This window comes from Sebastes umbrosus, chromosome 9, assembly GCF_015220745.1.
Source record: "Sebastes umbrosus isolate fSebUmb1 chromosome 9, fSebUmb1.pri, whole genome shotgun sequence".
NCBI lineage: Eukaryota > Metazoa > Chordata > Actinopteri > Perciformes > Sebastidae > Sebastes > Sebastes umbrosus.
This window is the reverse complement of record NC_051277.1, coordinates 7374813-7396144: the sequence shown is the minus strand read 5'-3', so window position 1 is coordinate 7396144 and position 21332 is coordinate 7374813. Positions and strand designations below refer to the sequence as shown.

Sequence of the window (21332 nt, the reverse complement as noted above, 5' to 3'; positions counted from 1 at the left end):
AACCAAGATGCCATATCCTACCAAGATGGTTTGAGACAGCAGCTGCCTGTGCCTTGGGAAAGTACATCATTGGATGCAAAATAAAAAACATCCTTCAATTAAACAAAGAAAAAACTTAAATAGCTCTCTTTGGCAATAAAAAAGGAAGGCTGGTACTCACCTTTATTTTAGAGGACTAAACACCCATGTTAAGAATCATGATGTAATCATTGATGGAAGATTTAAATGTCAGTGGCCACATTAAAGCTGTAACAAAGTCATCATTCTGGCATCTTAAAAACATATTTAAAATGAGAAAGTTTGTGTCTAAGAAAGATCTAGAAAAGATCATTGACGCTTTTATTTCTTGTAGGCTGGGCTACAGCAATGCACTCCTTACTGGTCTTTAGTTTTAAACTTTTCTGTACTTTATTAAAACATGTCAACACTTATTTATTTTATACTTATTCTTTCTTTCTGTAAAGCACTTTGAATGATCTCTGTGTATGATAAGGTGCTTTATAAATAAACTTGCTTTGCCTATGACTTTTATTTATTTTACATACCATGGCTATTTTCAACATGCTATACTATGACTTCTTTATATTTTTATATCGTACTATACTATGACATTTTAATTTTATGGCATAATATACTATGATATTTTATATCATTAAATTATTTATGACATTTTATGGAATACTACACTAAGACATTTTGTATGACATGACATTTTATGAGACTATACAATCATCTAAGCTTTGAAAGAAGAGGAGTGAAAGTCCCATGAAAAAATCAGCAGATCATTTATTACATACAGCGACATGAAACAATAAAACAAACGGGGTAAAATAATATAACGTTCTTGTACAGTGGATTCATTTCTGTGCATGACCAAGAAAGAGTTGAGCGATTTTGTACATATCTCTTACCGACTGGTGTAATTAAGTGCTTTTTGATACACTTGTGTTTGAAAATGGTAAACTGGTTTGAAAAGTTATGGGAGAATTTGTTTTAGCTAACCAAAAAATACAAACAAACCAAAAACGAACAAAACAGAGAAAAATAAACTGCAGTGCTTGTTTGTCTCTCTGCTTCAGCTTACTGTCAGCTCAAAAGAACAGTCCTCTCATCCTCCGGCCGATTCCCTGTCTGTCGTACAGGACGTTGAACTTGTTGATGAACTGGTTCATACTGTTGCAGGTCTTAGTGATGGTGCCTAAGTAGGCCATGAGGCCCACGTCATTACATTGCTGCAGGGGAAAAAAGAAAAGGCAAAGTTATAGAAAGGCAATAAAACACAGTATGAGACTGTCTGCTAAAAACTGATCATAACAATCAAGTTTATGTCTGGTGTGCAGATTCAGATATATCAATATACTGTATATATTTGAAGGATTTACTTCAAGCAGAAGTGAAGTGTTTGTTTTTGGGATTACAGTGAAATAAATCAGCATTGTTGAATCTTGAAAAGACCAAAAACCAACAATGAACTCATCCTACTGACAGATTTTGTTTGAACATCCAAAGCCTGATATATGTTAGTCATCTGTGCCATAGCCCTCCACTGTTATCCAAAAACTATTAACATCAACAAACCATACTGTAGCACTGAGTGACATGTTTCTACATTTATTAATCTGCAGCAGAAAATAGTCCCCCAACAAATGCAATATTTGTTTGTTTTAGCCTTTTCTGGGGATTTTCTTTTTATATAAAAAACACAACATACAGTTTGTATGTGACAGTACACAAAGCTTGCTTACATCATAGAAGTCCGTTTTGAATTTTATGGTGCTGAGGACCGGCAATCTGTGGCACAGGGCGTTCGCTTCTCGAAGAATCTCGTGATTAAATGGCACCTCTCCTTTGGTACATGAAGACGGTCAGGAAACAGAAGAAAACAAGTTAAAGCTCAGTTTATTAAAACAGCGAGATAAGACGATGCTGTCAAGATAGTATCAAAGAGGAGCTTGTAATTATGGAGGTGTGTTCAAGGGGCCTCCCTTAAATGGTGTAAAAGTGAGGAAAGGAAACATCTCATCTAAGAACAGCTGTCTTCCAGACTTATTTCCACATTCTTTGCTCCCACTGCCTCGTTAAAAAGACCCCGTTGTCCTCTCACCTGATTCCACGGCTTTGACGTACTCTAAGATGATCCTCACCCGGCTGTGGAGCATCTTTATCGCACTGTGCTGAGCTATAAGGTGTTCGGCAACTAGCAGAGAAGACGGAGAGAATATTAGAGTTAAAACCTGTTCAGACAGAATTCATTTTTAATGTCAGTGTTTAATATTAGTCGGGTCAAGGGAGAGGCGTTTCCTTCAAATTTCTGGTGACAGAGTAAGGTTGTAACGGTATGAGATTTTTACAGTATGATAACCATCTCAGAAAATATCACAGTACACACTATTATTTTCATTATTAGCAGTAGTCGTAGTAGTATTATCAGTTAATAATAAGCGTTCATATAACCACAGACATCACACAACACTTCCCCTCTACAGAAAAAATAATTTACAACTGTACCCTAAATACCTGCAGAAATGAATCCTTTGTGAACGAGGGATTATGTTATTAGTACATCTTGAAAACAAGACAGTCCATTATAGACTAATCCTCTGCTGCTCTACCAAATCTTTAGTTTGTAAATGCAGTCTTCTTCATATTCTTCTCACAAATATGCAGCACAAAGTAGTCAGAACATTTCTCCTGACATTGAACTAATCATAGCTGTAAGACACTCCAGCAGTATTTTAGCTGGTACCAGCTGCATTAGCCATTCATTTGAATTTATCATTAACTGAGATAAGAGCTGAGATAACGGCGAATATGAGTTACCGTTAAATAAACAATGTTTATAAAAGCAACCTTAAATACAATACATGAGTGCAAATGGTTTTCAGCTAACAGGAAATTGGAGTGCATTCAAAGTCACTCACTGTGTTTAACCTTAAAAAGGTAACAACATTAACTCTTACCTGTTGAGTTTTCTCCCGTGCCGGTGGCTGTCATTCGAGCTACGTGATCAACACCGATTCTCTCCGCTTCCTCTGTGGCCAGAGTGTACGTCAGCTCAGCAAACAACATGGTAGCCTAAAAAAAAAAACCCATATCAGATAAAACTTTATTAGTTCTCTATGGGAAACTGCCTTACTGCTGCAAGAAAGAATATGTAGATGATATGAAATACAAATATTACCTCGCCATTGATGATGTCAATCACAGATTCATAAACACTAACAGGAAGCTGAATGAGAAAAGGACACGTTGTTTAAAGCAGCTGTATCTAAATACACAGCCGTGGTGTTTTCTCATTTGTGAAGTGAAAACGCAGAGGAACTCACATCGGTGTGTTTGGTCATTGGGTTGAGCTTGAGGAAGAGAGGGCTCTCAATAATCTCACACACCTGAGCAGAGAAGAGAGAAATAACAGTGATGGTATGTATCCACATGGCGGTTTTTGGACGCAAGGGATCACCTCGCTTCCTAGCATTGGACACTTGATGGGCTGCCACTAGACATTCGGCACCTGATTGGACGAACTCTTTCACTCGTGGGCTGCTGCTCCCGGCTTTCAAACCATAACCGACATGGTGGCTCGTGTGGAAACCTTTTTCTTGTATATTACAAAAATAGTTCAAGGAAATGTGTTTCTGAAAAAATTTTAGGCGAGAAATAAGCCAAGCAATTGCTGAATCTGTCTTTATTTTAGATCGTCAACGGTTAGTTTGAATAGTTTCTTGGGAGTTTTCAGAGGTGAGGAGTTGCGCCGGACGCCGCTGATTTGCATAAAGTAGCCTAGACCTCAACTTTATGCAAATGAGGAGCAGCCAATGTGACGGTCTATCTCTCGAAACGCAACGCTATGCTACCAGATCGCATTGCACGGCTGCTTACATAGACAATGAATGGGAAGCGTTGAAAGGACGGATCTTGTGGACACGTATCATATGAAAGTGTACCGCACACAACCTGAAAAAACTATCAAACGATCAGAAGATGATTTTACTTTATTACCAACAACAAAATAAAAGTCTAAATCACCACTTGTAATATAATGATGGCTCTGCATGTCATTTTTGTAAGCTGACATTGTGTTGGAATTCAGTAAACAATTTCTGTTTTGGTCGAAAATGAATCATTAACAAAACAGGTCAGAATTTCAATGTTCAACGCAGGACAGCCTCGCTGTTAAGAATGTTAAGGATGTTCATCTTCTGCTTTCATTCAGATTTACTGCATATATTGCCTCTTAACTTTCCGCCTACCTGCTTGTGAATGTGGATGTCTGATGCGTCAGGGGGGCCGCCTGTGGTGTACCAGCCCAAGAACTCCATCTCTTTAAAGACCTGTTTGACTGAGAGACAAAAGGAAATATTACAACAAAATAAATACTCATTTATCAATAACTGAATCTGATGTTGCTATCCAATGGTGAAGCAATCTGATACACTGATGTTTCTTTACACTGTTTTGTTTCCCCTAACACGACCCCGCCAGAGAATCGCTGGCTGCACTCCATTTCATAAAATTCAGTCATAAAAAGAGAAATACGTAGAGAGCTGTATTCTCGCCTTTCACACATACAAACCACTTACATTGTTCCTCCTTGGTGTAGTAGTACTCCTTGTCAATATGCACCCGATCATCTATGGTGTGAGACAGCAACTCAAAGGAGTTCATCACCTCGATGTTCCTCCCCTCCTGCTTCCCGATCAGGGCGCCAATCACTGAGCAGGAGATAAAACATAATAATAACCCGATTCATTACAGAACAACTCATCTGAACATCGGGCAAATTATGTTACTGCTTATGGTGCCATTTCTCTTGCACAGCGTTGTCATACGTACCCTGCATTGGTCGTCCCTCTTGTGAGCGGATGCGTATCCAGTGGTCGGATATGTTGAGGATAACCAGAGGGTGTAAGGCCACAGAGACGCTTCCGGTGACCCCTGCGGCCATAACACTGGGGCTGGCTACAGTCGCACAGAGACACAAAATAGAGGACCTTTAACAATACACCACCTATTGGGTTATGAGGACATCATGTCACCTCAGGTTCTGGGAACTTGTAAAGCACATTTTTCACAACTTCCTGACAGTTTATAGGAGGGCTGGACCAGATTATTCGACTATTCGTTCATTGGGTAGGTTTTCAGGGTTAGTTGCCACGCTGGCAACCAGGCATCTGCTTTTGGTTGCAGAAACTGAAAATATGGTTGCCATTTTTAGTCACCTTATATTTTGAGTAATTAAGATACTATGCAGTTATACATATGCTTAATAATGACAATAACAATGTAAAAGTGGTCGCCATTGATGGCAGCCAAAATCCAAGAATTGGTTGCCAATTCTTCAAAATGGTTACAATGGCAACCCTTACTGTCGAGCCCTGACTATACTATGACATTTTGTATGACATACTATACTATGACATCTTTTACAGCATTTTTGACATACTATACGATGACATTTTTGTTGCATTTTTATGGCATAATATACTATGACTTTTATATAATGTTTTATGACAAACTATTCTGCCATTTCATTATTTTTTTTTATGACATACTATACTGTGCCAATTTTTTTATTGCATTTATTGCATCCTACTATGACATTTTCATGGCATAGTTTACATGATAGTCATAGCACTTTTCCAGTCTTAGTGACTTTACAACATAAGCCAGCATTCACCCATTCACACACACACACACACACACATATTCATACACTGGTGGCAGAGTTTACTATACATATCTTGCTTAAGCTGACCGCTCTACCGCCTGAGCCACAGCTGCTCCTTATTTCAGCTATATGCATGTCAAGGTTAGCTCAATCTCAAGGTGATTTTGTTTTTGTAATATGAATTGCTTGTTGATTGCATGATGAGCTAGTCATGATGAGGAGCACCTTCAGTCATAGACTCATCCCCCCTCGGCACAACACAAAGCGCCTGGGTCAGTCCTTCATGCTGGTAGCCATCAGAAGGATCACCCCAACATGAAAACTATGAAGACCTTAAACTTAAAACACGCACTATCTGGACTATCGACACTACCTATACTACCTGCAACCACATCTCCTAACCACTGGTGCACTTTAAACTTTAAACTTACTTTACACTACATCACATATACCATTTTATAGACTGCACATATTACATCTATTTATTGTCCACTACATTTTTGTATTGACGGACGGTACACGCTATGTCCATTCACTATGTCCATTCACTATGTTCATTCACTATGTTCATTCACTATGTTCATTCACTATGTTCATTCACTATGTATATTCTGTATTTCTATTTATTGTTTTATAATCTTTTTGTACACCTGTACCTCTGTATCTGCACTTTGCTGCTTTGACACCTGAATTTCCCCCTGGGGATTAATGAAGGTTCATCTTATCTTATCTTATCTTATGTGTGGCAATAAAGTAAAAAAAAAAAAAAAAAACACACAAATATTATTATCAGAAATGTTTAACTCTCAAATATCGACATTGGTCTCCAAAATTCAATATCAGTCGGGCTCAATTTACAACCACAAACACATGATAATATAAGTAGATCAGTCAGTGATGTGTTTAAAGCTAATATATAAGGTGTACCTTATTACATCATTACATTACATCTATTTTTATATTTTATACTTCTAGTGTAACACTTCTGTTTATATTTATGTATTACATACTTCACCTGTTTTATTTGCTTTATAACTGTTTGTGTTTTACCTGTTATATGTTTTATCTGCCTCGTTTAGTCTTGTCAAGTATTTGTTTTAAAGCACTGACCAGAAGTGGCAAACTGTGAATCTCGTTGTATTTAATATAATAACAATAAAGCTTTCTATTCTATTCTATTACTTATAATACTAAAACTCATAATATAACAGGATTTCCCTTCATTTGTATTCTGTTGCTATATTTGACAGTTGTTCAATGACAACATGTTAAAAAAGAGTGTATCCTTAAAACAACTATGTGCCTAATGCTATAGATAAAGAGATGTGTATTTAGATATTAAACCCTGAAGGACAGAGATAGAGGCCGATGTCTGGTTCATCACATGGACAGCCAGCAGGCTTTAGACCAGCCCTAAAGAGAGATTATAACTAGTCAGTATGATTTTACTGAAACCTGCCTGAAGCTGACAGACTTATCTTTACATCCCTGACTCTAACTTTAGTCAGAAAGCAGTGATAAAGACCTAAACCCTCCTGAAGCCTCCAGAGGGATGGATGTGTTGACAGCTTCACCAGCAGAGCCCTCTGCTCGTTAACCCGCTTATGTCAGCAAAGAGATCTGTTTACCACCTTTAACACCTGCAATTCACCACCTACACTCATCCAGAACACACGTGTGAGACATATAAAACAGTGTAAACACAGTTTCATGTTGAAATGAGACAGACATGAGGAGAGAAAGAGAGAAACACTCGCCTGCCCCATCCACCTCCATTCCTCCACCATTGCTGGTCGCCATCTTGTCCGGTAGTTCCGCGCATGCGCAGTGAGACTGTTCACCTCATAGTGATGTGGAGGTGCAGAACGAGCCGGTTCATTGAGCCGGCTCTTCTTTTCTTGCTTTCAATATTATATTTATTGTTTTTTTGTTCATTTTGAAACAACAGAACAAACATTCACAAATGTCCCCAATAATAACATTCTCGGTACAAAGAAACTTAAAGGGACTATTTGTAACTTTCAGAAATGCTTGTTAACAGCGACACCTGTGGCTGTGAAGTCAACGAAAGTCAGCATCGGGCGTGCACTTGCTCGCTCTTAATAGAGAGCATTGCTCAAAACAGTGAGGCGACACACGTCAGCTAAAACCACAATATCACTCTATATTTCACCTGCTTGGCAGAAATGTTAGCTGACCAGACGAAGGTCTCTCCATGAATCAATGCTGATCCTATTGTTGGCTTTTCCTGCTTCAGCTGAAGCAGGAAGAGAAACGTTATCGCTTCGGAAGGTGACACCGGAGTTTTGGTCGGAGCTGAAGCAGCGGGGCTCCGCAGCGAGTAACGTTATCGCCTCCTGACCGCAGCCGGAGGGAGCAGGGAAGACACCGGAGTTTTGGTCGGAGACGATAACATTTCTCGCTGCGGAGCCCCGTCACTTCACAAGACACGGGAAACCTCTGTTGGTCTGGAGGAGCTGTAGCATTGAATTCTGCACAAACATCCACTGTACATTCACTAGATATTCTCAGAGCTAAACTAACTCTCCTGCAGTGTGTAGTGAGCGCGCATGCACGTGTAGAGGTGGAGCGAGACAGCGAGAACGCGTGCTAGTAGAGACTTCAGCCAAATGCGCGTCCCGACCCGGTACATTTATACGCTTAAAAAGTTACAAACAGTCCTTTTAAGCTCGCCATCACTAGCCGAAAGAGCCGGCTCTTCTTGGTGAGCTGAGCCAAATGATCCGGCTCACTAAAAAGAGCCGGAATCCCCACCACTATCACCTAAACGGCCGTTAGGTGGCAACATCGCTTCATCGGGATGTTTTAAAATATCTTCTACCACATTAATTACAGCCTTAAATGTGAGTAAGGAGAGCCAGACTGGCTTTAACAGAGACACGCTGTGTTGAGCATAAAGACGCATATTTGGTTTAATCGACTAAACTAGCTTGCTAGGTCCTACAGTGAGTGGGCAGCTGTTTCCGGGGGGACTGCTGATGTAGGCGCAACCTGTGTGGTGCTACCCGGAAATGAGTCCGATGTCCAACGCTTAACTAGTTTGTTTGTGAGATGGATGAGTTTAAAGGCTGTAACCTGGATTACTTTCCAGAAAACATCTTAATTGATGTGTTGTCGTATTTGAGCGTACGAGAGCTCGTCAGAGCCGGAAGGTAAGGAGATATTTAACTTTACTTGACAGTATTTGACCAGTTTATTCGTCTTGTGAAAGCAGTCTTATCTCTTTGTTGTGACTTCACATGATGAAGTTGTCTGTTGTGTTTTGTTGGTGTGTTTCTAGAGTGTGTAAGAGATGGAAACGCCTTGTTAAAGACCAGAGACTGTGGAGACTTGTCGATCTGACTGCATGGAAAGGGGTAAGAGTGTTTACTGGCGATGTGGCTTCACCCTTTTCCCCCTATCTTCTGCTTTTCATATAGTTTAGTGTTTATTAGGGGTACAAAGCTACATCATGCAATCTGATGAAATAGCTGCTCAACATATGCAATTGCTAACACATGATATCCAATAACACTATATCGATAAAGAAGAAGGGCTCAACTCTGACTCTGTTTCAGGAAACATGGTGCATTCAGGAACTTCTTAATGTTTCATGCTGTATTTCATTTTCATGCATTATAAGATAAGATAAGATAAGATATTCCTTTATTAGTCCCACAGTGGGGAAATTAGCAGTGTACAGCAGCAAAGGGGATAGTGCAAAACACAAGAAGCATCAGCTAACACAAAGTGTAACAAAATATGAACCATTTAAATAAAAGGAAGTATAAAAAAGGAGCAGTATATACAGTATTGACAATAAAGGGACTATTAACAAAATATAAATTACACCTGAGTAGTACTGATAGACAGTTGGTGTACAGTAAAGTGCAGTTCTTGTCAGTTTTTGGTGTGTAAGTGGTCTACTGGGAGCAGTGCTGGTTGTGGAGTCTGACAGCTGCAGGAAGGGAGGACCTGTGATAACGCTCCTTCACACACTTCGGGTGGAGCAGCCTGTCGCTGAAGGAGCTCTCCAGTGCTGAGATGGTGTCCTGCATGGGGTGGGAGTCATTCTCCATCATGGATGACAGCTTAGCCATCATGTGAAGCACTTTGAATGTCTTTTGTGTATGAAATGTGTTCCAAATAAACTTGTCTGCCATTGCCCCCTGTTGAAGTAAATGCTATTACATACGGATTCTGTATGTTTGTAGTATTATTGACAGAAACTGTATGTGTTTTGCCCCCCATGCCCCACCCTGTGTTAGGTGACATCCCGCATCCTTTGGATCCTGCTGCGTCAGTACCTAGGTTGTGGACTAAGGTGCCTACGGTTACGTGGTTTGCTGCTTTCTGCCCGAGGGGGCACCTTTCTCTCAGAATCCTGGCTCAAATCTTTGTCCACAAAGTGCCCTCGCCTGATTAAGCTCTATCTTCTGCATGCAGACCTGCGAAGCCTGCCTAGTTGCCAGCTCCTACCACCGTCTTTGCAGGTGCTGGAGCTGCGTGGCTGCGAGCTGCCTCGTGAGTTTTTCAACCACACCCTTGCTTCACCTGCTCGTTCCCAAGAAAGAGCAGAAGCCACATCCAGTGTTGGTGCTCAACAGCAAGGAAGGGATCGGAAAGGAAAAGGGCTTGGCTCTCCATCAGGGATTGGCATTGGGAGGTTAGTCCTTAACAACGTGCCCTCTTTCACGGACCAGCATCTGCAGAGTCTGACATCATGGGAGAAGCTCAGTCGATTGGAGCTGCGCGACACCTTTCGTGTGACGGCCAACGGGCTCAGGAGCTGTGCTGCCAAGGACGGCGTCTGTGGTGTGGAGGGGCTTTCCAGGCTCAAGTTTCTGGAAATAGGCATCACTGGGCGGCAAGGCTACCAGTTACAGATGGCCTCCCTCGGGCTGGGGGCCGGATGGCTCGGACTAGAGGAACTGAGTCTGGGGGGTAAGGAGGTGGGGCCAGGCTTGCTCTGTGCCAGCCGCCTGAAGGACCTGAAGTGTCTGTGCCTGTGGGCCTGCACGCTCAGCGAGATGCAGATAGTGCGAAGCTGCAGGATGCTCCGTGGGCTTCGCCGGATGGAGTTTTTGGATGTAACCTTCCAGCCTCGGCAGTGTCCACCAGAAGTGGAGGGGGAGGGTGGTGGTGGTGGTGGTGGTGGTGGTGGAGATGAGCAGGACAATGAGGAAGCGGAAGGTGGAGATAACAGCAATGATGAGAACAAGACACTAGACACGAATGATCCCATTCCAAGTTTGCGTCGCTCACTGGCTGTCCTGCTGCCATCCTGCACACTAGTTTTCACCAACTGCTCTGTTCAGATCAATGCAGACTAAATGCGGTCTCTACTACTGGCCAATATAGACCGTTTCAACGGAATTACATTACTAGGCAACATGGACCCAAACTTGGGTCCATGTTTACTTCCTGTCAGCTTATGACATTCACATAGACTGCAACAGGAAATAAACTGGAACACATCTGGAATGTTTACGTTTACAACTGTGAACTGGTCTATAGTTAAAATCCCCATTCACACAGGCATATGTCATTTAATGTAGCGTATAATGGATATAATGAATATAATGAATGAAGTTTTTATTATTGTTTCATGTGTATACTGTAACTATGCCCAGCCCACATGGGCTTACAATATATCACAAATTCATTGGAGCCAGCTCTGGATATGAGTCACATATTCAGACCTTCAAAAAAAATCACTGACAAAACATCTACTGTATAATACTGGAGAAATCGAAGTAAACTCAAATTAAATATTAAAATTAAAATGAATAGAGCTACCACATTATAAACAATCTGTGAAGGTAGACCAATTTATTTTGTCTCACGGTATCTATTGTCCAGCCCTATTGCTTTACCCACTTCCTTCAAGGTAAATCATTGGGCAATCTCGCTTCCAACTTCATTGCTCACATGTGGACAAAAGTAAACAAGTTTTTAATATACTGTACTCTTTTAAACTCTTTTAAAGTCACAATACAAAATACGGAACTGTCACTGCTGACTGCTGACTGTAAAGACACAAGCAGGTGTACTGAAGCATACTGCAAACCCACCTGTTTCCTGTTCCTTCACTCCTTTTCAACATTCAGAAAATATATCTGTTACAAGCAGGCGTTTGGCTTTGGTGTTACAAAAAAAAAGCCTATCATATTTAAATTAATCTTTAAATCATGTCCCAATTCTCTCTTACTTTGCCAGCTTTTTCCTATATGATTTTCTTTAGAAATTATTAAATAAGAAATGGTAATTGTAATTGTCTGTTTATTGTATTAATGAGGAAAAACATGGAAGATCTCTGTCATTGACATGAATTGTGTTGCATTCAAACCAACCATGATCATTTTAACCTTAAGACTTATAATTGAGAAATTGAGTTTTGAATAAACCTATTTTGAACAAATACATTGTTAAGTATCATTTGTCTTTTTTGTTTATGTATTTTATTAGTTAATTGCACAATTTTCTAAAAAAACTTCATTAAAGATTTTTGTTTTGACTGATAGACCCACTTCTCATGAAATCCAGTAGTTGACCAACAGCCTGCACATATCAACTTAACTCATTAAAAAAACAACTTAACAGAATGTGCTGCTTATGAATGGGGAAACTATGATATATTTAACAATGTTAAGCTGTCATGAAGCTTATTTGTACTGTATCTTATTCACATGTCCATGATCTGCAACAAAAGGATGTAGTCAGCGCTGAAACAATTATTTGATTAATCAAATAGTTGAATAGCAGAAGATTTGGATAGTGTATTAATTGCTTCAGGGATTTTCACCGCACTTTATCCAGCTTCTCTATGGTGCTGATTTTCTGCTTTTCTTTATTTATTCATATCATTGTAAATAAAATATCTTTGGATTTTGAATTGTTTATTAGACAAAACAAGCAATTTGAAGATGAGAAGGGCTCTGAGAAATGCACATCTTTTACTTATTTTTGACATTTTATTGAATAGCCAATTCATTGATTAAGCGTGAATATAACCTGCAGATATTTCAAAATGATAATAATTGCTAGTTGCAGCTCTAGATGTTGTCAGTAATTAAAACATCGCCTCTTACTAAGAAACAGCACAACTGGAACCCAAGCTCATATGTGGGCGAGACCTGTCTGGCTCAAAGGCTTTAAACATAGTTGATGGCATCACGGGCATAAACATACGTATTCAGTTTTATTATGGGGACGTAAATGGCTATATGATAGTTTATTTGACCAGACTTACACAGAAACAACAGTAATGTACCAAGAAGACAGTAGACATTACGAAGATTAAGAAGAAGAGAGAGGAAATGAGGCTGGTGGAATACGAAGCGGGAGCTCAAGGGAAGAGATGGTCATTACCCGTCTGAAAATAGGACATACAGGATTAAACCAAACACTCCTTAGAATAGGCAAGCACCCAACTGGACTATGCACACACTGTAATAAACCGGAAACTGTCAAGCATGTTCTCATAGAGTTCAACAAATATGACGAAGAAAGAAGGGAATTGCTATCAGATAGACAGATATATAGATAGATATATAGTAACTTTATTGATCCTGAGGGAAATTCAAGTTTCCAGCATCATAGTTCCATAGTGCAAAACATGTTAGTAAAAAGGCAGTAAAAAAATTAGCAGTGTAAAGTACAAAAGAATATACCAGATATAAAAATACAAGGAAATGAAGAAAACTGTTAAAACTGAATATAGTGCAGGGTAACAGCTGTGATACACGACTATTAAAAAAAGTGAATATATTGCAGAAGAGACTGTTAAAAATGATTATAGTGCAGGGTAACTCCAGTAGCTTAGTCTATGAAAGTGCACTGTGTGCATTATTATCTGTCCTGCAGACCATTCTCTTTTGTCCCCCCCCCCCCCTCCCTTGAGAGAATTTAATTATTATTATTATTATTATTATTATTATTATTATTATTATTATTATTATTATTATTAATAATATTTTTTTTACATTTTGATTTAATTAAAAAATAAATCCCTGCCAATCTACTGCTCCATACTCCAGTCCAGTAGGTGGCGGTAATGCACCTATAAGCTGGTTTGCAAACTGCCAATAAACACCAAAGAAGAAGAAGAGCAGAAATGAGGGGCGGGACTAAGGTTTGACTGACGTCGGTGAACACCAATCACACGCTTTGTCTTACAACAATCCCAACCAATGGGAGCCCTCTGTGAGTAATAGACCCACCAATCAGGATCGAGGAGCGGAGCTTTTTGAAAACGTTGGCGGCTGAGGAAGTTCAGAACAGCAACACTGCTCTATTATCTTCACTAAAACACCTCCTGTTCTTCACTACGATGCAGGTAAGTTTGACTTTTCAATGTTTGATAGAGAAATAAGACAACAGAGCAACAGATGAGTACAACGAACTAATCATATACGCGCGAATTATACTGCTTTTAGCGAAATAAGTGAGCTAACGTTAGCTTTGGGTCATAAGCTAACTAGCATGACACCACAGTATCTTGTGTTAAAACAATAATAATCAGTTTATAATGTATGTGAAAGGCATTTTATTAACATTAGCAGGTGTTATTTGAACTAAACTAACCTGTGGAGTAGTAGGTAGTCCCTAGATTACACCCAACATGAGTTAAAGGTACCAACAGTAGCTTAACGTTATAAAACAGAGGCCTACTGGAGCTAATTGTTAAATAGAGTATAAGCTAAATGTTACTTACTGAATCCACAGCCAGCAAGCTACTTACATAATACAAGTCTGTAACTGGAAATATGACAATCCTTTGGTGTTAAAGCATGGTTTATTTAAATGATAAATGGTCTTTTGTTGTAACTTTATAATAAGGTCATATCAGTAAAACAATTAATTTGAACTACAATGATAATGTTTAAGGTTACAGACCACCCCATGTGTTTAGCTTTGGTGTTACAAAAAAAGAAAAGCATTACATATTTAAATTAATCTTTAAATCATGTCCCAATTCTCTCTTGCTTTGCCAGCTTTTTCCTATATGATTTTTAGAAATGATTAAATGTGTAATAATGGATTAATACCATACATAAGCAGATCTTTTCACAACATGGTGCAGAAATTGTACACTGAAATACCAGACCAGAAGGAGGACTTGTACGTTACAGTCTAAACTTCCAATACAACAAGGCAGATCATATATTTTTGGAGGATTGGTAATTTAATTGTATATGTCTTTTTTTTCGTAGTCTTTGGAAGCTGTAAGTTATTTTGTGGTATTGTTGTAGATTGTGAAAGATGTTTACTATTTTGTCCAAGGTGGGCAAAATATCAGTAAAAATACCACAAAGAAACCCCAAATGGCTTCTCTGATAAACACAAACTATCATTAAAAGCAACTACTTGCACATTCAGGAAAACTAGTTGAGCCATAACACCACACATCATCATTCTGGTTTAATAAAGGTGGCACAGAGACTGAGCAAAGCAGCTGCACCTAAAAATCAGTGTAAAATAAAATAAAAAACAGAAACTGTGTGCCATGTGGAGTCTTTACAGGATGAAATGGTGCAAACTTACTTCAACATCCTGCTTGCTGTGCATTCTTTAAGCATTGTCTAAAATACAACTCAAAGCTAAAAATGAGTCTAACTGACAAGATAAGACCCATAAGCTCAACCGATTGTAAGTTAATGTTGAGCTGTATGTATTTATTTCTTTACAGAATAAGGAAAATCATGAGCCCAGGAGTTTCCAACGACCGGTAAGATGTTATAAACTATATTAAATAAAGTAAAATGACAAATCAGAATGCCAGCATTGACTGATATGGGTGTCAAAAATATTGGACACTTTTATTAGCTGAAACTAAAACATATATGAATGTGTTTTTAACTCTCTGTGTTTACTTCTGTATATCAGTTCGTAACCCCAAGCCTGGTGGCTGGCCCACAGCGTGTTCTGGTGAAGCCACGAATGGAGATGGACAAAAGTGCCATCACAGGTAACATTACTCTCCTCACATAAGCACAGCAGTCAGACACCTTAAGAAATGTGCCTGATTTGATTGTATTATCATTTTCAGGCCCTGGCAGAGAGTGTGTTGGCTCATCCTCCAGTGGAGCCTCAAAGTAAGTATATTTCCTAGTACTTCTCGAGTTGTATATTGGTTGCCAGTTCTGGTTTTTGTAATGCTTTGATTTGGGGCTGTACCGAATGTCTTTTTTTTTTTTTTTTTTTTTACATTCCAAGCTTCTATTGAGGTTTTTTTAATGAAGTTTTGAATGTCTATCGGCATATTTTATGGCGTCATCGCCCAAAAATGTTTTTTATTGTGGCTATATAAATGTAAGATTGCTGCTAGACTGCCCTGTTAATACAGGTGTGTGCCTGCTTTTGTGTACTGCAAGCAGGAGAGCAAACCATTTTTTGACCACAGTGAAAATTTTGTTTTTGAAAGGCTAAACGCCAACAAATATGGATTGAAGCAGAATATTCGTTAGATAAAAACATGTTGTGAATTTCGGAAATGATTACATTTATCTTTTTTCAATAAATTTTGACTGTCGGACTTCAATGCTCTGGTGTTATTGGAAATGTTTGGATCACATGAGTTGGAAACACTCCTACGCAGCCACCACTGGAATCTACAAATAGTAAAATACTAATAATATTAGTGTAGCTTAAATTTTTATCTGCAACTGTGCAGAAATATGTATAGTAAAAAAATTTGATTTAGAATTCAAATGTCAAATTTATGAATGACGCTTCAAACTATTCGGTACAGCCCTGCTTCATACATCTAAGTTATTAACATGAGACTATCTATCTTTGTGCCTTCCATCAGGAAAGTCTCCATCGATGACTTTGACATCGGCCGACCACTAGGGAAGGGTAAATTTGGTAATGTCTACCTTGCGAGGGTGAAGAAGCTGCAGTCCATCGTGGCGCTGAAGGTGTTGTTCAAGTCACAGATGGAGAAGGAGGGTGTGGAGCATCAACTCAGGAGAGAGATTGAGATTCAGGCACATCTCAAGTGAGTATCCTGAAAAACATTTTCATAATTTAAAATAATATTGGCCTTTCTCAACTAATCGTGGGGTAAGCAGGAGTATTTGATTGGCTTAACTCTGAGCAAAATGTCCCTGAGTACAACTTCTTAGTATAACTTCCTTTCAGGCAATTTGCTACCACCTACTGACGATTACAGGAACACTTATCAAACGCTCACAAGAATTATTTGTAGGTTTGAGGTACATGAAAACAGTAGTACATTTCTCTATAGGCTAACCAGGTGGAGCATTTTCCACAAACATTCTCTGGGTTTTTGCATTTGGTTTTAAAGATGGATAGCTTATCAGAATGATACCAGAATAACACATTCAACTTCTATTTACTCAACTTGCTCAAACAGGAATTTTGAAATTTCTTTCACTTTGTTTTGGAAACACAATCTAAAGGCTGCCTCAAAACATAATCTGTTTTCTCCTCAGGCACCCCAACATTTTGCGCTTCTACAATTATTTCCATGACCGAAAGAGGGTCTTCTTGGTGCTTGAGTACGCCCCACGTGGTGAAATGTACAAGGAGCTACAGAGATATGGAAGATTCGACGACCAGCGTACTGCCACAGTAAGAGCTGCTGCTGCTTTTAAAAGGCAGAGCTTTTTATTTGTGCTATTATTGTAGAGTAATTCCTCACTGTATCCTGTGTAACTGCAGAGAGCAGTTTGACCACTGGACTTTATTATATCTACAATCTTGTTTTAATTATCTTGAATAATGTGCATTATTTAAAGTCTTGTTGTGATCCAATGCCAACCTTTTTATATTTCCAGTACATGGAGGAGATATCTGATGCACTGTTGTATTGCCATGAGAAGAAAGTGATTCATCGTGACATCAAGCCGGAGAATCTGCTTCTCGGCTATCATGGAGAGCTGAAAATTGCAGATTTTGGTTGGTCCGTCCATGCACCTTCTCTAAGGTGAGGAACCGCAGTGCCATTAAGGTTCCATCATGCACAAAAACTGCTCGATGCTGCGGTGTCATGTCACATGAATCTGCTGGTTGCTGCTTCTCTGCTTTCTCTGCTCACCTCGTTGTTTTAAACCCATCCAGACGCCGTACAATGTGCGGGACACTGGACTACCTCCCTCCAGAGATGATTGAGGGCCACACCCACAGCGAGAAGGTGGATCTGTGGTGCATCGGGGTCCTCTGCTACGAATGCTTGGTCGGCAACCCGCCTTTTGAAACTGCCAGCCATTCAGAAACATACAAGAGAATTATGAAGGTTGGTGTTTGGTATCTAATGCCTCATTTCCACTGCATGGTTTCGGCTCCACTCGACTCACTTTTGGTATCAGGTCCATTTCTCTATTTCGTCATAGCGTGAAACTGCTGTGACATCATCTTCAACGCGACCCACGCTGAATCCTTTTATCTGCAACTAAACAGAGGAACATCTGCACTTTGTTTGTTTTACGGCGTAGTGTATGTTAAAGTTTTGCGGGCTGCCATTTAAAAAAAAATCTGGGTTGAGTGAATAAAAAAAAAAGCTGTCGTTATTGACGAGGGCTTGACTATTTAAAAATGGCGGGTTTGTGCAGAACGTCCCGTGTCGCGCAAGTGACGATTCTCTCTGACCAATCAGTGGTCTGCAGTGCTTTAACACCACCTTCTATTATCGGCTCAGTTTGCTTGGAACCTTGACCGAGGTGGTACTGAAAAAAAGCACCAGGTACCATCCACAACTATTGCTAATGAAAAAATAAAAAAGAGTGAGTTGAGTAGGGTTGTGCTGTACCATGCAGTGGAAATGTGGCATAATATAACTAATTGGACAAATGTGAATATGTTATGTAAGCTTTTCCAAAGGAAATTTTGGGAGAAACATCTGGCAGAACCCACTTTCATTCAAACAAAGTAGCTTATGTCTGAATATAGGTGTTTCTTCCACCACAGACTTAGTTGTAGCACAGTTATCATAATGTTAGAAATGATGGCCAAAACTATGGAAAAAGACCCAAATTGCAACAAGCTGGAACTGTCTCTTAAATTAGCCATATGCAAAATAACTGTTGGTCCACATCTGTTCTGTTTAGTCATAGTCTTGGCTATGAGTAACTGTTATTCAATTAATCCTTTAAAACCATATTTCCAACATTTTGGTCTTTTTTTCTGGACATTATTTGTCACTGACTTCAGGAAACTTTTGTTAAAAATAATTGTTTCAAACCGTTAATAGCATAGTAAACCGTGTGCTGACTATCGTTATGCACCTGGTATCAGGCAATACTTGTTTAATATTAATCAACAATCAATGAGTCAATCCAAAGGATTAAAACATCTAAAGATTAACTTCAAGGTTTTGCATCCATAATGAACAGTCATTGTTTACATTTCATTAACAAATGGTATTTTACTGTTGGCAGGTGGATTTGAAGTTCCCCAAAAACATCTCAGACGGTGCACGGGACCTGATCAGCAAGCTGCTCCGCCACAGCCCCGTCGACCGTCTCTCACTACAGAGCGTCATTGATCACCCATGGGTGTGCAACAAATCCCGCCGAATCCTACCGCCCATCTGCCCCGCCAAGAAATCCTGAGCCCACCTGTCCTGCCTGCTTACCTCCCGCTGAGGGGTGTTTTATCTGTCCTTCACCAGAGACTCTGGGCCAGCATGTTTTGGTTTCACTGCCATGGGTTTCAAACTGCCATTATTCTGGCACATTTTATGACGGGTATAAATGTGTGCCCACTTTTTTTTATATTGTACAGTGTGATGTCATTATCTATGTCTAGTATGTTTCCTAGAGGTGTTTTTATTGACATTTCTTCTCTGACACTTTTTTTTAAATGGACACAGCTCTATTTTTGATTCTGTATCTGACCAAAGTACTACTGTTAGACCGATTTAAAGCCGACTATGTTCGCAAATAGTTTAAGATAAAATGTTTGAGGGTTGGGGTGTGAAGCATGTTTTATTTTCTCTCGAGCTATACTTTACATTTCTAATAAATATTATAAAATGATTTGTGGACATTTAAAGAATAATTGATTATGTTAATGATGTGGCCACTTTGCAACCCCAAACAGTATAATCATAACACAAGATTAGTACATGCTGACAGTAACTTTGGACTGTTATGAAATCCGATCAGTGGCCAGTTTATAAGGTACACCTAAAAGCTATATTCAGTTGTTTAAATAGTTTTTTAAAGTTGTTGATTCAACTCATTTTGGAGGCGTTTTAAATATTATATCCAACCTATATACATCAGTGAGGGTAGACTAAATATCTGTTACCTTCATGAAGGTAGGATTTATTACAGGGCTGCTGCAGTAGCTTTATCTAGGTGTACCTAACAAAACTGAACTGGGTGCAGGGTCTGAAATTAAGTTTTTTCCTCACCTGTCACTTTGGCAGGTCACTGAAAATTTCTACCAGGCAGTCAATACTTTTGTCTGACACTTTTGAAATATATATAGAATGCTTTGGATTTGTTAAGACAGTAGAAATATGGAATATATCATGTAACCTAAAAGCTAGAGTTGGTAATATTCTTCAAAAACATGTTTTATTATATTTGTTGAAATTATCATTACACCATAAATCAAATGCTCTGACAAAAAAATAATAAAATCCAACATCTGTAGCTGTCGCAGGACTGTAAGCCCCTCCAATCATTTTATTCGGCTCAAATATTGTTAATATAATATTTCTTATTATAAGGAATCTGCCATGGTGGCAGGTGACCTGAAATTTTGACCTGCCACTGACAACATTTGCCCTGTATTTGGCAGGTACTAATTTCATATCCTGACTGTGTTTATGTCTATTCTGAAGGAAATTACTACTTGATATAAGTTATACTTATAAAATAATTTATATTTATAGGTACAATCAGTCACCTTTAAAAAGCTACTTAACTGCAACGGCCCTACACGGTAGCGTGGCCGAGCGGTCTAAGGCGCTGGATTAAGGCTCCAGTCTCTTCGGAGGCGTGGGTTCGAATCCCACCGCTGCCATCACTTTTTGTCTTCTCTCATGTTATAAACATCAGCCGTCTATTTCCACTGACGGCTTGTGTTGTCAATGATATCTGACGAGGTTATTATGGGTTAAACGAATCGCAAGATACAACATAACATACTATACCTGAAAGCACACAACAGTAACGTACAAACGGCTGATCTACCGGCAGTGGAGTGTACGTTAGGTTAGCCGTTAGGGTCAGTGTATCTTTTGGTCATTCAATATTCCTTTCACAAACGGATATTAAAAAACAATAAACTAGTGGTTATTTGATTTTCGTTATAAAATACAAATAATAAAATAGGCGATTTTCTTTATCGGGATCAAAAAGGGATGACCTAAACATAAAAACTAATATTCTGCGACCGGAAGTTGCCATTTACAAAGTAAGAGCGCGTATGATGACGGTGCTGTGTATGAGAGAAAAGAAAGGACGGAGCTGCTCTGTAACTGAAGGTGATGGACGTGGATCGGTACGTATTTTTTTGAAACAATGAAAGAGTTTGTCTCAGGAAAGAGGACAGTTTTTCTGCAGTCATGTCTTTTCCCCCTCTCATACACATCACCGTCCTCAAACGCACTCTTACTTTGAAAATGACTTCCGGTCACAGAATATGAAAAAACGGGTTTTTTTTTTCATATTCTGTCTTCTAGTGA

General features: G+C 39.2%; 3 protein-coding genes, 1 long non-coding RNA gene and 1 other non-coding gene across 10 annotated transcripts in view; 3 read left to right on the top strand and 2 right to left on the bottom strand.

The window, feature by feature from the left end:
- Positions 1 to 761: 761 nt before the first annotated feature.
- On the bottom strand, positions 762 to 7533 carry cops6 (COP9 signalosome subunit 6). The gene is made up of 10 exons (XM_037781054.1): positions 7426 to 7533; positions 4834 to 4959; positions 4581 to 4712; positions 4251 to 4339; positions 3327 to 3389; positions 3182 to 3229; positions 2961 to 3075; positions 2105 to 2197; positions 1746 to 1846; positions 762 to 1232 (listed from the first exon to the last, which is right to left on the bottom strand). The coding sequence occupies exons 1-10, from the start codon at positions 7466 to 7468 to the stop codon at positions 1092 to 1094; spliced, it is 951 nt and encodes a 316-aa protein (XP_037636982.1). The 5' UTR covers positions 7469 to 7533; the 3' UTR covers positions 762 to 1091.
- Positions 7534 to 8463: 930 nt separating this feature from the next.
- LOC119494809 (F-box/LRR-repeat protein 12-like) lies at positions 8464 to 12091 on the top strand. The gene is made up of 3 exons (XM_037780959.1): positions 8464 to 8841; positions 8970 to 9045; positions 9937 to 12091. The coding sequence occupies exons 1-3, from the start codon at positions 8741 to 8743 to the stop codon at positions 10999 to 11001; spliced, it is 1242 nt and encodes a 413-aa protein (XP_037636887.1). The 5' UTR covers positions 8464 to 8740; the 3' UTR covers positions 11002 to 12091.
- Positions 12092 to 13839: 1748 nt separating this feature from the next.
- aurkb (aurora kinase B) lies at positions 13840 to 19671 on the top strand. Its single transcript, XM_037781079.1, has 9 exons — positions 13840 to 14006; positions 15360 to 15398; positions 15557 to 15638; positions 15720 to 15765; positions 16482 to 16670; positions 17128 to 17266; positions 17473 to 17621; positions 17756 to 17930; positions 19072 to 19671. Exons 1-9 carry the CDS (start codon positions 14001 to 14003, stop codon positions 19243 to 19245), a joined length of 999 nt encoding a protein of 332 aa, XP_037637007.1. The 5' UTR covers positions 13840 to 14000; the 3' UTR covers positions 19246 to 19671.
- LOC119494876 overlaps positions 17937 to 21332 on the bottom strand; it is a 241928-nt gene continuing 238532 nt past the window's right edge. For all 6 annotated transcript variants that reach the window (XR_005208318.1, XR_005208314.1, XR_005208313.1 and 3 more), the window contains one exon: positions 17937 to 18080. This is a non-coding gene — a long non-coding RNA (uncharacterized LOC119494876). The remainder of the gene's footprint in view (positions 18081 to 21332) is intronic.
- Positions 20587 to 20668, top strand: trnal-aag. The gene has a single exon. It is a non-coding gene; the product is annotated as a tRNA-Leu (tRNA).

Bases quoted from the DNA above. Each gene is read 5' to 3' on its own strand.
- LOC119494809 (XM_037780959.1), top strand. From the start codon at position 8,741: ATGGATGAGTTTAAAGGCTGTAACCTGGATTACTTTCCAGAAAACATC. The intron at 8,842-8,969 runs GTAAGGAGATAT...GTGTGTTTCTAG, and splicing joins GAGCTCGTCAGAGCCGGAAG to AGTGTGTAAGAGATGGAAAC. The intron at 9,046-9,936 runs GTAAGAGTGTTT...ACCCTGTGTTAG, and splicing joins ATCTGACTGCATGGAAAGGG to GTGACATCCCGCATCCTTTG.
- aurkb (XM_037781079.1), top strand. The intron at 15,399-15,556 runs GTAAGATGTTAT...TCTGTATATCAG, and splicing joins CCAGGAGTTTCCAACGACCG to TTCGTAACCCCAAGCCTGGT. The intron at 17,267-17,472 runs GTAAGAGCTGCT...TTATATTTCCAG, and splicing joins ACGACCAGCGTACTGCCACA to TACATGGAGGAGATATCTGA.
- cops6 (XM_037781054.1), bottom strand. From the start codon at position 7,468: ATGGCGACCAGCAATGGTGGAGGAATGGAGGTGGATGGGGCAG. The intron at 3,076-3,181 runs GTAATATTTGTA...TTTTTTTTTTAG, and splicing joins TTGACATCATCAATGGCGAG to GCTACCATGTTGTTTGCTGA. The intron at 2,198-2,960 runs GTAAGAGTTAAT...CTTCTCTGCTAG, and splicing joins CACGGGAGAAAACTCAACAG to TTGCCGAACACCTTATAGCT.